The 17,214-nt window shown below is 38.6% G+C and overlaps 1 protein-coding gene across 3 annotated transcripts in view; it reads right to left on the reverse strand.

Annotated features, from left to right (window-relative positions):
- Window positions 1-17,214, reverse strand: part of Invs (inversin) — a 138,841-nt gene that overhangs the window by 121,342 nt on the left and 285 nt on the right. For 2 of the 3 annotated variants that reach the window (XM_005382810.2, XM_005382808.2), the window contains exon 2: window positions 14,327-14,456. In XM_005382810.2, coding sequence (XP_005382867.1) covers window positions 14,327-14,438 — 112 coding nt within the window. In that variant the 5' untranslated portion in view covers window positions 14,439-14,456. Of the gene's footprint in view, window positions 1-11,730; window positions 11,766-14,326; window positions 14,457-17,214 lie in introns of those variants that run through there. The other variant, XM_013513189.1, reaches the window with a different exon arrangement.

Below are 17,214 nucleotides of genomic sequence, written 5' to 3' on the forward strand. Positions count from 1 at the left end.
GAATACACACTTCTCAGATAAACAGAAATGGCAAATAAATATATGAAATGTTCAATATCACTGGTCATTCAAGAGATGCAAATTAAAACAATGCTGAGATTCCATCTCCAGACAGAGTGGCTATTATCAAGAATATCCAATTACAAATGCTGGAGGGGTTGTGGGGGAAAAAGGAACTCCTCTCCATTGCTCATGGGTATGTACACTGGTGCAACCACTGTGGAAATCATTGTGGAGATTCCACTAACAAACTAGGACTAGAGTTCCTATTTGACTCAACTATTCCCCTTCTTGGTATCCTCCCAAACGAATTAAAAGTATCATACCACAGTGATATATATGCATACCCATGTTTATAGCAGCACAGTTTGCAATAGCTAAATGCTGGAAACAACCTAAATGCCCAACAACCAAGGAAGGGATAAAAAAGATGTGGTTTTTTAATACAGTGGAGTACTATTCAGCTACAAAGAAGGATAAACTTGAGACATTTCTAGATAAATGGATGGACCTTGAAACCATACTCTTAAGTGCAATAAATTGGACAAGAATGTGTAAATTTTGCATTGTCTGTCTGTTGTGAGAAACTAAAAATGTAAATAAGGATCAAAATGTATAATAGATATTGTTAATAGGAAGAAATTGTTGAAAAGGAAAGGGAAACTAGAGGGAGGAGGTAGAAAGGAAGGAAAAAGAAATACAATGTGAAAAGAAGTATAAAATTGAAAAAAAGCTTTGTAAATAAGGAGAGGAAGAGTGGCTAAAGGGAAAGGAAGGGAATGGGGAAAAAGAGGAATCAAGATATATCATGTACAGGTACAAATTCCTTACGATGAATGTGATCATTATGTATATTTAAATTGTTAATGTTAATAATAAGAAAGAAAATACACTGGTGGTCACTAGGGGATAGGATGTGGGGAGGAATTCATCAGTAAGAAACACAGGAGTTTGGGGAGGTATGATAGAACTATTCTATATCTTGATTGTGGTGGTGATCATATATTCATCAAAATTAAGTAATTTTAAATGAAGAAAAGAAGATCTACTGAATTATACCACAAATAAACTTTACTTAAAAACAACAACAGGGTATGGAGGTACATGCCTATCATTCCAGCATTTGGGAAGTTGAGGTAGGAGGATTGCTATGAGTTCGAGCCAGCCTGGGCTACATAGTGAGTTTTATGCCAGCTTGGACTATATAAAGGATGCTGTCTCAAAAACAAAACAAAACAAAACAAAACAAACAAGAGAGATGCCATCTCTTCAGCTGGGTACTTTAAGAAATTTTTTTATTACTTTTCTCACAACTAATGATCAAGTGCTTACATACTAGCTGATACTAACTACATATGTATTGAACATGAGAGAAGTCATCTCTAAGATGGCTTGGCTTGAACTCTGTTAATGGGAAAAGCAAACTGATAAACTGTTTTCTGTAAGGGAACAGCAATGCTAAAAAAAGAGAATGTGTTCCATTTCTCCCTAGGTCATTTTGTGTCTCAAACTAAACTATTGCTTTATTTGAAAAATACTTCAACACATATTTTAATCTTGGACATATTTAGACCTAGAAAGTTTTTTTTTTTTGACCTAGAAAGTCTTACTAGCCTCTTGAAGTACTTATTTTGCAATATGGTACTTTACATGTTTACTGGTAATAAAATAAGAAAGACCATTGCTCTTGAAATGGCAAGATATATTCCGGTTGTATATAACTCCTAGAAGGGGCACATACTGTTTTTCAGAACCTTGACTTTGCAGATGGAAGCAATTTGGCATTGGATTTAACATATCTGATAACAGAAGCCTCTATTCAAAAGGTTTCTGGTTGGTACAACAGTGTCAGGTATTATTCTTTCCACACAGATCTCCAATATCTAGTCCAAAAGATTCTGAAGATCCTACCACCACATTTATAGATAAGATCTCATTTAAATCCAAACTCACTATGGACCTAAATGTAGTACAGTAGAATACATTCCTTTTATTGGGTGGAGTCCTTCTAAGGTCAAAGTGACACACATACAGAATATACTATAACAAGGCTAGGTGCTAAGTGTCTATCATGAGTAAGGGACTGTTTCTCGGTATCTTATTTGTTACTGTTAAACAGATAGTAGTAGCTGATATTAGCAAGATGATAGTAATTAGTATTGTAATTTTCCTTAAGTTGGAATATCTCCTCAGGAGCTTTGGTAAGACAGAGGATTTAGCAAGTATGGTCACAAGAATAAATACATGGAAATAGAGGCAATTCTCATATCCTAAGACAATCCCAAGTGGTTAGGCTCCTTAAGGTCAAAATGAAGTCAGCACTATGGGACTAACAGAATGCCTCCTAGGGTAAGAACCTGGGACCAATGCAACCTCTTCCAAGTCAGACGTAAGGAACAGGGAAACTCTGTGCTTTTCCTGCAGTCCCTGACAGACCTTGGTTTTATGTTAACTGGTATTTATACTTTTGAAAGGGATGATTTAATTGGGTTATGTCACCACCATCCAATATATTGTACCTTTAAGACAAAATTTATCTGTGTGAAGATGTTGAAAGGATATATCCCCTATTCATTACTAGAAAAAGTGACATTTAGCCTCCCCTGGATCATGTCTTGGGTAGTTTGGGGGTTGGGTGGCAGCAGACATAGTGGCTTTCTGGCCAGTTTCTGAGTAATAAAGTATCTTCAGGTGTTGGGACTTCTTGGCCAAAGAGAAAGTAATTGAGCTTTTCTATGGCTTTATCTATGCTATTCCCTTTCCTTAACTTCTTTAGTGATAATATTCAGCTGATACATATCAAGTCTACATTATAATTTAGTTTGAAGCTCAGATAAGGTCATTTATTGCTTGAAATACTATTTTTGGTAACTGCAACATGTTGTAAAGCTTATGATAGAAACTAATATTTACTGGAAGGCTATGCATTTAAATTTGCATTCTTGTCAGGAACAGTTAACATAGAAAGAAGCTGGCTAATGTCCTGTGCTGTGGGATTACTCTGGCAACTGTGGAGATGGTCTCCAGTCCATGACCAATTGGTGGCTGCTTAGCTGGGGCTGGCATTCTACATGAGCTCTGTCTAAACATACCTCAGAAAGCTAAGCTGGAACCCAGATAGAAAGCTACCGCTCTGTTGCATTCAGTGATGTTAAGGTTAACTGAAGCGGAAGAATCTGAATGGCTAAAGATCTTGTATGTGCAGAAATCAGAGCTAGTGCTCTAGTTAAAAAAAAAAAACAAAAACCAAAACTATCACTATCAGTGACAACTGTGCCAATATATAGACTAGCTCTATCACCACGCTGCCTACACCAATAGGGCATTCTCTCCTGACATCTTGTTGCTTGTTCTAAAATAGTACCTTTATATGACATCAAAGATGTTTTATTTTATCTGGCACAATGCTAGGATACAGGGCACCAGGATTAAGGGTGTAAGTGCCACCCACCCTAAGTAGCCTGGATAAGACATAAGGGACAGAAAGCGCTGTGGTTGTCTCCCACTTCTTTTTCACATTTTTTTTAGTGCAGTGATGGCAAACCATTTAAAAGAGCTTTCAATGTTATCACTGAAACAGCCCACTGCAGCATGCATGCCGCAAGTTCCACCACTGTCACTGAGGCACAATCTTGGGAAAGTATCTGCTATTATTTTAAAAAATACTTGCTTATTGTTAAAGAGAGATGTCGTGGGAACAAGGGAAAGAACATAGGATTCATCATCATCATCATGACTTGGTTTGAATTTCAACTTTACCAATCGTTCAGTTACTTTATTCTCATTGCTGAGACAAAATACTCAGCACCCAAAGTTAAAGGAGGAGAGGTTTATTTAGCTCACTGTTTGTGGAGGTTTCAGTCCGTAATTGGCTGGCTCCAAGTCAGGTTGGATGGCAGGCTGGTATCACAGAGGAGAAACAGTTCTTGGCAGGCAGAAGGCAGCAAAGCAAGCAAGGGAGCAAGGGCTCTGACAAGCCTCTTTTTGTTCCTTATATTGTATTTGGCTACCAGGATTAGGGCAGTGCCAAACCAATCAGTGGACTGATTTAATAATCCTAATAATTATTCCATGAATCAATCACACACTCTAGCTTCAGCCACCTCGGGAAAAGCCCAATCTATGACTGCATGAGGCTTTGGGGGGCCATCGAGACACAACTGTAGCACCAATTGTTAACTGTTTTAGTTACTTTTTATCTTGTTGCTGAGGTAAAATATCCAAAATCCAAAATTAAAAGGGGAAGGTTTATTTAGCTCATAGTTGGTAGAGGTTTCAGTCCATAATTGGCTGGCTTCAAGGCAGGATGGGTGGCATGGCAGACAGGCAATGCAGAGGAGAGAGAGTTCATGGCAGGCACAAGGTACAGCAAAGCAAGCAAGTAAGCAAGCAAAAGACAACCACAGCGCTTTCTGTCCCTTATGTCTTATCCAGGCTACTTAGGGTGGGCGGCACTTACACCCTTAATCCTGGTGCCCTGGATCCTAGCATTGTGCCATGAATCAATTCCAGCATCACATATTCTAGATCCAGCCACCTCTGAAAAAGCCCCACCTATGGCTGGATGAGGCTTGGGGGAACAGCTATAAAGAATTACATACATATATGTATATTTTTTTTCCTTAAGAAGGAAACTTTTTAAAAAGCCTGTGGTACCATCTTTTTTTTAAAAGACAAATCCCATTGAGATAACCATTTAGTTCATCAGTCAAGGTTTAGGCATAAGCCATTCTATTTTATTTTCTATGTCTTCATAAATATGAAAGTGCACATGTATACAGAAACATCTACCCATACACAGAAATCCCACAGGTTGGTAGTTTAAAAGCATGGACTTTGGAATCTCAATTCTTGGCTTTCATCTCAGTTGTTACATATTAGACAAGTTACTTAAGTCTTTCTTCACCTCAGTTTCCTCACGTATAAAATGAAGATAATAAAAGCACCAAAAACTCTTCTATTATTTCACTTGGATCGATGCGTTGATGAATCAGATTGATGAATTCAATGGATTGATGACTTGTAAAACACTTACTATGGTGATTATTATATAGAATATAACTTTAAGAATATTGGCTAACAGTACTACTATTATTAGTATAGATGCATATGCATGTATTTGTTTTTTTTTTTTTTTTTTTTTTCTCTGGTACAGGGAACCAAATTCACGACCTTGCGCTTGCCAGGCAGGCGCTTTTGCCGCTGAGCTAAATCCCCAGCCCCTATGCATGTAAATATAGTCATTCCTGATATCCACAAGGAATTGGTTCCAGGATTCCTACAGATACCACAATCTGTGTATGTTCAATTATTTGCAAATAACGTAACACACATCCTCCTGCATACCTTAAATTGTTTGTAGGTTACTTGTAATACCTAATACAATGTAAATGCAATATAAATATTTGTTATACTGTATTGTTGAGGGAACAATGACAAGAAAGAAATCTGTATATGCCCACTATAAAATAATGTTTTTTCAAATGTTTTCAACTTACAGTTGCTTGAATCTGTGGATATGTAACTCAGGGACAGTGACTGTATATTTATAAATACATATGTATATATGCAAACATATATAAAATTTAATGGTGCTAATATTTAAGGTAATAGTTGAGGCAAAAGAAAGAAGTAACCATAAAATAGTACCTCTTCTCTACTAATTATGGGGGGTTCATTGCCATATCCAACTACTAGATTGGGAGATTTTAAGAACAAGCGGGAAGAAATAAATCAGAGGAACCCCAGACATCTTCAGGAAGTCGGTGAGTCGCCGCTGTGCCTCCCTGACCAGCGTGTGAGGCAGGCGGGACCCTGGGCACCCTCTGGGGCTGTGGTGGCTACTCCCCACACACACAGTGTGTCTGCGGGTGTTGGGCTGAATTCCGGACACCTTTCAGAACTCTGGTGAGCCACTCTGGTGCCTCCCTCACTGGTGTGTGAGGCACGCGGAGCTCTGGACAACTTCTGGGGCCTTGGTGGTCACTCCCAGGGAGAGGACCTGCACCTCCTTGGGAGCTCAGCTGAAACTGGACACAGTCAGCAGCCTTGGGGAGTCCACCCTCACCCCTCCCCTGCCAGTGTGGGAAGCAGGTTCTGTGCTGGGCAATATCTGAAGCCTCAGTAACCACGACCTGCATCCCCACTACTCTTGTGGAAGCTGCGCCGAACTCCAGACAGCCTCAAGAACTCCAGCAAGCCTGCCCCACCCTTCCCACACATGCCTGGGAGCCAAATGAATGCAAGAAAGTTCGGGAGCATCTGGGACCTCACCTTGCCACCCCTCACCAGCACAGGAGCTGTGCTGAGCACTGGGGATCTTCAGACACTCGCCCTGCCACTCACACACAATCGCGAGAGCAAGGCTGTGCTTCAGGGAACCTCTGGATCTTCAAAAATGACAAAACAAAGAAGCAAAATGCAATCCCAGACCTCCACACCACCCAAAACAAGTCCAGGAGACATCAACACAGAAGAGCCTGGAAATCATACACATGAAATTTTTGAAATGATAGCAACTGAAGTAAAGAAACAACTCTATCAGGGCATAGAAGACATCAGATCAGAAATAATGTCTCAGGTAAAAAAAGAAATTATAACAATAATGAAAGAAGTGTTCAGCATATCCAAAGATGACATTGATAAGAAAATAGAAGAGCACAGACAACTCATGGAAACCTTGAGTGAACAATATAGAAAAGAACTAGAATGTATGAAACAGATTCAAACAGATATCCAGGAAATTAAAAATGCTATTGAAAGCTGACAAAACCATCTGAACAAAGCTGAAGATAGACTTTCAGACCCTGAAGACAGCATTGTCACTAATGAACGTGAAAGGAAGGATCTCTTAAAAACAAAAAGGAACCAGGAAATAACAATTCAACAACTGCAAGACGAGCAAAGAAATAAATCAGAGAAATAATGCTTGCTTAGAACACGGACAGTATAATAAAAGTTATAGTAGAATCAGAATGATGATGCCAGGTCCCTATACCACTGTAAAAAAAATAAAATATTGTTAGCAATACCAACAACATCAACCATTATACACCACGTATATTTACAGATTATTTTGTTTGGTTCACACAAAGAAAACAGTATTAATCTCTGTAGTATTTAGTGTTTTTTCATTTTGAGACATTTGTGAAAATATGAAAACTTTGATTATTTTACTCTGAGCCCAAACTGATATAACAACAGTAAAAGGTTACTACTCATTGTTTATTATGTGTCAGGTACCATGACAGATGTTTTACAACCATTATCCAACCATTTAACTGTCATATAAGCAAAGTAATATAATCTATAGTTTAGATGAAAAAACAGGCTCAAAAAAGATGATGTGGCCTAGCCAATGTAACTCAGCTAATAAATGACAGAGCTAGAATTCAAAGCCTAGGTTCATCACTTTATAATTCATACCCCTTCTATAATACTACACTGAGTATTATTAAAATGAGTCTATTAAATTCTACTATCTGTTATATCTCTGATATGCACTCAGATTATTAATATTTGATGTCAAGAGGAAAAGTTGTATATCTGTACATAATAACCATGGCATATAAAGATTTTACCGTGTATGTTTATATTTTTAGGACCTAGAAGTAAATTATAATATATCTGAATCTAGGAAGTAGTGGGCTATGTTAGAACATTAGTCCACTGTATTAGGTTAAACATTACAGGTTGCTATTGAAATGATGTCTCGTTCAGGGAAAGCCTCTTCAATCCTCTACCTGGACAATAGGCAGCATAGAAAGCGTTCGATTTAATTAGTTGTATATGTAGAAAGAGATAGTCATCTGTTTCCATGGAGTCAAACACATCACTGACATACTTCTCCATGGAAACAGAGAAGGGAAAAAAGAAAATGCTAAAGTGAATGAATTCACTGAGCAGTTGGTGAACAAAGATTCAACAGAAAAAATTCATCTGTAGTACTATGTCACTAGTTTAGAAAGAAGACATAGCCCATATTTAGAGATAATCACACAGGTATTCAGTAAACAGATGTTTTAAGTACATTGAAATTTAAGATGAAACAGTTATGATTTTAGTACAAATATACATGTTGAGAAATGGCACAGAGCAAAGGTGTGACTGTCTGTACATGAGAGACATGATATAAAAATCTTCCAAAGATGAGCTCTCTTCCCACAGTCAGTTTTGAGTTAGGAGTTCTTTAGAAAAGATGATAGAAAATATAAGGAACCAACCAATCAATAAATGTATCAGCTCTATACTGGTTTCTCATCACGATTATTTTGGTTTTTAAGGATTTTCTCTTTGGAGCTATAAAATTATAGGAAAATTTCAAGTTTTACAATAAAACATATTAGCTAACTTATATAACTAAGCCTGTAGAAACGGTTTTAATTTATACCATACCACAAAGTATTTTCTCCTAAGGTAACACTTTAATTAAAATGTTAAAGAATTCATTTTATGTGGTTCTTTTTCTTGAGGCATCTTGACTTAAAATTTTTATTTCCTTGTGGACTTTAGTCCCAACCTGTCTCTCAATTCAATTTAATTCAACTCCATTCATTTTTAGTTGAGCTCTCAAGATGATTAAAGACTATTGGAGAGAAAACACACTTAAAGAATAAATGTAAATTTATTAATTTCTTCAACAAATATTTTTCATGTGGTTCCTATGTGCAAGTATTATGTTGAAGTCTGTGGATGTAGTGATGGGTTAAACATACTTAGTCCAATCTCACAGAAGCTACCAGCTTATGGAAGACACTAAAACAGTCATACATGCAATAACCTGAGATGAGGCCTATGAAGGAAAGTACAGGATGAAGACAAGAGAACATAATGGAAAACTACAAGTGAGACTGCATCAGTGGAGCAGGTGTCTCTGAGGAAGTGTCCTTACAGTGGAGAACTGCAGGGGACTAAGAGTCAGACGGAGAAAGGAAATAACAACCTGTCAGGTGGAAGCCTGAACAAAAAGGGCTTCACAGGTTTGAGAAAGAGAATGCAAATTTTCCTAGGAAGAGAGTGGTAAAAAATAAGGTTAGAGAGGGAAAGGTTAGAGAGACAAACTGTTTGCCCTGCACCCTCTCCTTCCCTCCTCCTGTTGACTGGGGCTTGACTACAAAGATAGAATTTTCCTCGACCCAGAGATGGAAGCCAGATGGATGCTGAAAACAGCAGAGTCTGAACCTGGCAGATCTTGATTCTGTGAAGCCAAGATATCTACCCTCTAAGACTGCCCAAGTACCTTTATGGTATCATGAGAGTGCAACATACTGTTGGAGCTCCAGTGGCGCGATCAGTTAGCGTGTGGTACTTGTATATACTATATTCTGTCTTTGGTAAGCCAGTGCTATAGCAGTTTAACTGTGCTTTAATATAGTTACGAAGGAAAGTTACAAGATATGGCAATACACAGAGAGGAATGAAAAAACAAAGAAAGGATTTTTATTTTTTTTATTTTTTTATATTTTTTTTATTTTTTTGGTTTTTCTCCGGTACTGGGAACCGAACTCACGACCTTGCGCTTGCCAGGCAGGCGCTTTTGCCGCTGAGCTAAATTCCCAGCTCCCAAGAAAGGATTTTTAAATGCAAATAATAAATACGCTTAGATATTAATTTAGAATTAAGAATGGAAGAAAGAACTGAAGAAGTAGTAACCAGATGTTTAAAAATAGAGCAAATTCCCTTAGAAGATAAGAGACCCAGAATACAAAGTTCATGTGGAAGAACTGGTTTTTGGCAGAAAGGGAGATACTTCCTCTGCTTTAGTAGAAAGAACGAGACGATGGGTACAGATGTAGAGAGATTTGTTGAACGAGGGAGTTCCTACTAAATGTCTTCACTTTCTCTGGAGAGCACAGAGTACTATCTGAGTTTTGGTTTTTTGGTTTTTTTTTTTTTTTTCCCCCCAGTACCGGAGATTGAACTCATGACCTTGTGCTTGCTGGTCAGGCACTGTGCCGCTGACCTAAATCCCCAGCCCCTCAAAGTACTATCTGAGAATGGAGGGAGCGAGAAGTGGCAAAGGTTTCAGTAGCATGTGAAGGTATGAAATATTCATTATGGATAAATGTGACATGATGTGCTTATTTGAAGTAGAGACTCATAAATCTGCAAGTTATCAATCTTCCAGCCAGGTTCAACTGCACTTGGATTGCCAAGAATGGCTAGATTCCACCCAGAGGTGCAACTGCAACAGCTAAATGAAACAGAGGTGAGGAAAACAGAATTTTTCTAACAGAAGGATTTTAATAATAGACCATGGGATTAGGGCTGCATAGTGAGGAAGGAAAAGACAGAAACAGGTGGTCAAAAGTAGAGCAGAAAATGGACTGGAAGTTTTAGTGAGGAAGAGCACTCATTACCGAGCTGGAAGAAAAATGATGGAATGTTCAAATAAGGCTGCCAAAGGCATCAAATTCCAGGTAAGAGCTGTGACTGGAGGTAGCTGCAGTGAAGGGGAAGGTCTCTGTAGAGGAAGAAAAATCTTCTCACTGTGGAAAGTAGTTGTGTTTTTAAAGATGGGTCGGAATTCTGTGCAGTAAAGAAGAAGCAAGGTCATAACTGAAAGAAAAGAGAAATCTGAGGTGTTCTGGGGACTAGAAAAATAATCTTTAGCTTTCTAAGTAATTAGGGAATATAGGTAAAAGTTCCTGGAAATTTAAGATGAAAATAAATTCTGAAGGAAGAAGTATGAAAGTTATAGTAGTTTAGACATTACTTTGCAGCCCAAGTTGTCAATCATGATGTTACCAGACATCGGTATGTATAAAGATGACAAATAATATATATTTTTACTTTATTTATTTTCTTGGGATTTGTGAATATGTGCATTTGTGACTTTTGCAATTCTTAGAAAATTCTTATCCATTATGTCCATAAATATTGCTTCTTCCCTATTTGTTTTGTTTTCTCTAAAACTTCTACATTGTAGTTTTTTTTTTTAATTAGTGTATTTGTAGTACATAATACTTAAATTCTTTATGTGGAGTTGGTACATGTACATAACACATCTTAATTCCTTTTTCCATCCTCTTTTATTCCCTCCCATTCTCCTCCTTCCATCTCGTGATCCCCTTCTGTTTTGTACACTGGACTTCTATGCATCATTTATACATACAAAGAAGGGGAATGACAGTCAATTTATAATTATTATAAATTATAAACATTAGCACACAGAGTATACTAAACATTAAATGTTTAAAAACCCATTTTTCCATTCTAGATCTATCATTAAAAAAGTAATTAATTCCCTTTTTAATAACAAGTATCTAGATTCACTGGCTGTTATGGTGGTTATCTTTAATGTACCCTGTCTTAGTTACTTTTCTTATTACTGAGACAAAATACTCAACACCCAAAGTTAAAGGAGGAAAGATTTATTTAGCTCACAGTTTGCAGAGGTATCAGTCCATAATTGGCTGGTTCCAAAGCAGAGTGGATGGCAGACAGGACAAACAGTTCACAGTGGACAGAAAATAGCAAAGAAACAAGGGACAACCCCAGCTCTTTCTATCCCTCATATCATATCTAGGTTGCTCAGGGTGGGTAGCACTCACACCTTTAATCTTAGTGCTTTTGATGCTAGCATTTCATCAGAAATCAATTATAGCATCACACACTCTAGATCCAGGAACCTCTGAAAAAGCCCCACTTATGATTGCATGAGGCTTTGGGGGGACATCTGAACACAAACCACAACATTCTGCCATTGGCCTCTCAAAGACTCATGCATACCCCTTTATGCAAAAGGCATTTAGTCCATCTCCAAGAGGTGTGCAAGTCCTAACAGTTTCAGCATGGCTGAAAAGTCCAAGTCCACAGTCTCCTCTGAGATTTAAGGCAAACTCTTAGCTGGGGGTCCCTGTACAAATGAAAAGAAAGTTAAACACTTCCAACATTCAATGGCACAAGCTAGACATTTCCATTCCAAAAGTTACTAATGGGGGTATAGCAAGGAATGGGAACAAAGCAAGACCAAAATCCAGCAGGGTGAACATTAAATCCCACATTCCATGTGCAACATCCTCAGCAACCTGTGGCAAGTTATAAACTCCAAAGGGCTTAGGTGGCTTCCCCTTTATGGGACTTATGGTGGATACACCTTCCATGACTTCTTTCTTTGGCTGGTTTTGCTCACTCCTTGCAGCTTTCCTTGGATGATCCACATTCTCTAACTTTCTGTGGTTTCCACTGCACTTTTGGTTTCACACTCACAGCTTCACACACTGCCCTCTCAGGGACACACTCCTGGCTTCCTAGGCCTTCTTCTGAAATCTGGATGGCAGCCCTCTTGAATCCACAACTCTTGAATTCTGCATGTATCTAAAACCAGCACCACACAGACGACGCCAAGGTCTGCCTTTAGCTGGAGCAGCAGCCAGGCTTCCTTCTCTCTTGGCTGTAGGGGTTGAGTGCCTGGATAACTGGGCACTGTGAGTCTAATTCTTAAAAAAAGTTCATTAGGCTGCTGCCATTCTGGAACATGGTGTTCTTGGGTTATCTTCTCAAAGTAAAATCTTTCACTTTTGCAAGTCTGAGGTTGCAAAGGCTGGAGTCCTTCTACTTTTTGTGATGCCCTCAAGCCACCTTTTCTGTTATCTTCTGAAATACTTGGCTTTTTCTTGCTAGTCTTTTCAGTGACCAATTTCTCCCCTGTTCCACTTTTCCAGGCCACAACCTTATTGGAGCTTCCTTTCCAGCCAGATGCAAAATGTTTCAAATCATTCTACTGGGCTCTTTGCTCTTGATTCTCAACATAAATCTTGTTAACAGCCCTCAACAGTAGCCATGCCTCAGCCTCAACATTAGACTGCCTTGAAATTTCTTCTCCCAGATTAATTAGTTTGCCACCCTCAATTTCAGTCTCAGGTAGTCTCTGGACATGAGCAAAATGGAGACAAACTTTATGGTAAGGTATAACACATATTGTCTGGAGTCCAGTAGCCAATGCAGTCCTTCTTCCCTGCAGAAACCTCTCGAGCCTGGTCTTTACCGGCAGGATTTCTATTAGCCTTTTGGTCTTCTGAGCTCTGACCAGAATCTCCCATCAAGTACCACCCAAGGTGTTCCAGCTCTACTTTTTCAGCTAGAATTTCCAAAACTTTCCAAACTCTTCTGAGAAGTCATTCCCAAAGGCTTCTGAACCATGGTCAGGTATAGTCACAGCAACTACCCTACTTCTCTGGTACCAAAATTCTGTCTTCGTTACTTTTCCCATTGCTGAGACAAAATACCCAATATCCAAAGTGAAAGGAGGAAAGGTTTATTTACTCACAGTTTGTAGAGGTTTCTGGCAGGCACTGTGCCACTCAGCTATATCCCCAGCCCTTCTTTGTAACTGTTTCAGTCTATAATCAGCTGGCCTCAAGGAAGGGAGGATGGTAGACACATATCACAGAGGAGGAACCGTTTATGTCACACAAAGCAACAAGGGATGACCACAGCTCTTCCTATTCCTTATATCTCATCCAGGGTACTCAGGGCAGGTAACACTCATACCTTTAATCCTAGTGCCCTTGATCTTAGCATTACACCATGAATCAATTGCAGGGTCACACACTCTAGATCCAGCCACCTCTATAAAAGTCCCACCTATGACCACATAAGGCTTGGGGGAACATCTAGACAGAAGTCATAACATCCTCCCAAAGGTTCACTGATTTGAAGGTCTGGTGGCAACCTGATGGTTTTTGGAGGTTATGGGATCATAAGTGCTCTAACTTCATCAGTGGATTAATACATTGATGACACTGTACTTTGATGGCTTTATTGGAAGGTGATGGAAATAGGAGGCTTAGCTCTTTCCCTCTTTGCTTCCTGAGTGTCATGAGGTAAACATCTTTACTCTGCTACTCCTTTCTGCCTCCTCAGGCCCACAGCGATGAAAGAGACAAATATGGACTAAACCCATGTACCAAAATAAGCCTTTCCTCCTTTAAATTATTGATCTCAGGTACAGTGGTACCTTTGATCACAAACAATTCTTTTCACGATTCTGGTGGCAGAATTGCATATATGGCAATGCAGTTGCACCCAGAATCATGGAACGAATGTTTCAACCAGAATCATGGAAAGAATTAAGTTCATGAAGAGAGCTACCACTGAATTTTGGCTGAGTGACCAGAGTTGACTACAGTGCCAAATACACAGAAATTTCTGAGGTCTTTGTCACATAATGCTACTCCATGTTTTTAAATTTTAGGACTCAATTTCTTTTTTGTCCAAATGTTGCAATACAATATAAATACTAATATATGTCCATTAAAATTAAGATTAACGAACTCCCTTAGGATAAAGAGTCATTTTTACAGTTTTGGAAGGGGATGCTTACCTATGATGAGCCTTTGAAGTGTCCCCTTATCTCCATTAACTGCAGCAGCATGAACTTGTGATGCTAATGAAGAACCAGTAAAGGGAAAGTTCTCCTGCTTATTCATAGTCATCCCAAGAACTGGAGCAGCCTGAAACAATGATTCAGGCAATGAATATATGCAGGGAACATTTCTGCAACCTGTCTCATCAGGTCCAAGTGTGCATGTTGTAAACATGTTTTACTACAGATATTTCACCACAATGAAAACAATGTAGTACTAGTTCTACAACTGTCATAATGTGGCAAATGAAGTGACTGTGGCATGTTACTTATCTATAAAATGAAAAGAATGATTACTTTTAAAACTATTGTCAGGCCAGGGATGTAGCTCAGTGGCACGGTACCTACCTGGTAAGCAAGAGGTCCTGACTTTGATTCCCAGTATCCAAAAAATTTTAAAAAGTCCATTCTCAGGGACTGAGAGAATAAAAGACTCTATTTAACATTAGGTAGAGGGTTCAATGAGCACAGTGACTTCTAAATTAATACAGGTAATATGATTCCACATAATACTAAATATTATAAGTGATATTTGGAATCAAGCTGTAAATCAAGGCAGAAAATTGGTATTATGTCAAATCAGAATCAACTAACTTTACACACTACATTAAAAGGCTCCTGGTTCTTTTCCTCACGTTGGCAAAATGTGATTTTTATTTTATTTTTCTCTTTGGTCCACTACAGAAACACATCTACATTGAGATCTTGACCTTAAGAGTTTACTTGGAACACAGTATCTTTAGGGTTAAAAATATTTCACTAAGAAAAAATGGTTCTGATTGGTAATCTCATTTTTTGAGGGCCTTCTAGAAATGTATCAGTTACAGGAAAATAGTGACTTCCCTTTCCTAAGAATTGTTTAAGTAGAGGTTGGAATATGTCAGAAATGTATCAAGAATTCAAATATCTTCTGGGAAGGAGTGAGGGGAAGATACACATCAATGATCTTAAATATACTTGCTAAATCCAAGGTGCTCTATCAAAAATCCAGAGGTAACTGCTAACAAGTACCAAGGAGATAGGAGGTGTAAGAAGATAGGAGGTGTAAGACTCCATGTAGGAATCATGGGGATCATGGCATCCTGGAACTTACAGTACACACTTATGGGAAGTGAGCAGCCTTTAATTGGTTACAGTTAATTGCTGCCATGAAGGTAAGCAAGTCTCTTCCAATTTCCCTAAAAAGCACGCCATTCCTATTTTTGTGCTTCCTGGGGTTTTGAGAGTTTTGTTCCCAAACTCTAGGGTTTGCTCCACACAGGTAAGTACTTCTTTTGTCATTGACAAGGATATTCAGTTCAAATTCCTCCTTAGGTTGAAAGTCTTGAAAATTATGGTAAAAGCTCCTCATGTTTATTTTGTTGGCAATGTGAGTTAACATCACGGCAGAAAATATAGAGGAAAATGGTATTGTGAGACACTTCAGTCATATCTGAGCAGGTCTGTCCTGTCAGAAAAACCACGAATATAATTTATTATGGATTATACTAAAGTGACTTGGAGAAGCCACAAAACTGGGGTGGAGAAACATGGTTGAGAGTAATTGTGCCTGAGTTCTAGGTTGTGTTGTTAGTAATTAGCAGTGTGTCTTTAGGCTTTCTCAGCTCTCTTTCTGTAAAATATGAAAGATGAAAAGTGTAGACTATGTTTATTCATTCAACAAGTACTAATTATGTGGACTGTTCTGAACTCTAAGACTTGCCATTTTAGATTCTAAGTGATCAGTTTTAGGTACATCAGAACTACAAAAACATTCTGTGTATACTTTGAAAGACACATTAAAATCGGCTTTGTTTGTATATATGTATTTATATATTTCGTCTCATAATTCTTACCCCTTAGCATTGTAAGATTTAGATTTAGTGCTGTGTAAATGTTTATTGAATGAAAGGTTATAGGCTGAGCACTAAGTCCGAAGGGTAAGCAGGATCAAAGTTTAATTTCTTTTTTGTTTCCCCAGTTCAACTATGTTTGGGTTCTGTGAGAGAGGAAGACAAGAAGTACAGAGGTAAGAGCACTGCCACAGAAGTTAGAAGACCTTATTTTTGGCCTCTGCCACTGACTTAATTTGTCACCCTGGAAAAGCTATTTCTCTAGGGTTCTTTTTAGCACAAATGCCTTTTTTCGTGAATTTTTTTTATAGATGAAAATCAAAACGGCTTTGTTAAATGTGCTATAACACGTAAAGGTACCATCATCTTTACCTTGTTATAAGCCAGTCTAATAAATGCTTAAGAATCATAACTGTACAAAACTAGTAGTAGTGTTGTAGTCACACACAAAGAAAAAATATTTTTCCTTAGGACAAAAGGGTGGACGACTGAGATGGATATCAGAGCTGACAAATGTCAGAGATGGTGATATTTGAGATGGCATTCCAGAAAGAGGTGGGCTAAGGTCATTTTGGGCAGCAGAAAAACTGGAGAAAGGCAGGGCGTAGGGAAAACCGCAAAAGCTCCAAGTGGCTCCTGTTTGCTTAGCAGTCAGTATGTTGCTGTCCTTAAGGGCACATGGACCTGCCGGGTGTTCACTGAAGATCCTGGAGAGCTACCAGGGGCCAGATTAAGTTCCTTGATGTTTGGCCAAGGAATCTGTAATTATCCTTCTAATCTACGCATTAGAGGCAATCATTTAGCCCTGAATATTTCAGCTTATAATGTGCTATCCTCTTTTGATAGCTACTTTTTACACGGGCCCTCATTATCAATTATGGATAAGGCAACTCACTGAGCCCCTGACTGGAGGATCCTATTCCATAAGGAAGGAAATAGCACAGAAAAGAGGAGGCAGCCGGAGAGGAGGCCAGTGAGGGAGGCTCAGATCAAGGCTAAGGCAAGGAGGACGGT

This window comes from Chinchilla lanigera, unplaced genomic scaffold (assembly GCF_000276665.1).
Source record: "Chinchilla lanigera isolate Chin_1 unplaced genomic scaffold, ChiLan1.0 scaffold00018, whole genome shotgun sequence".
Lineage (NCBI taxonomy): Eukaryota > Metazoa > Chordata > Mammalia > Rodentia > Chinchillidae > Chinchilla > Chinchilla lanigera.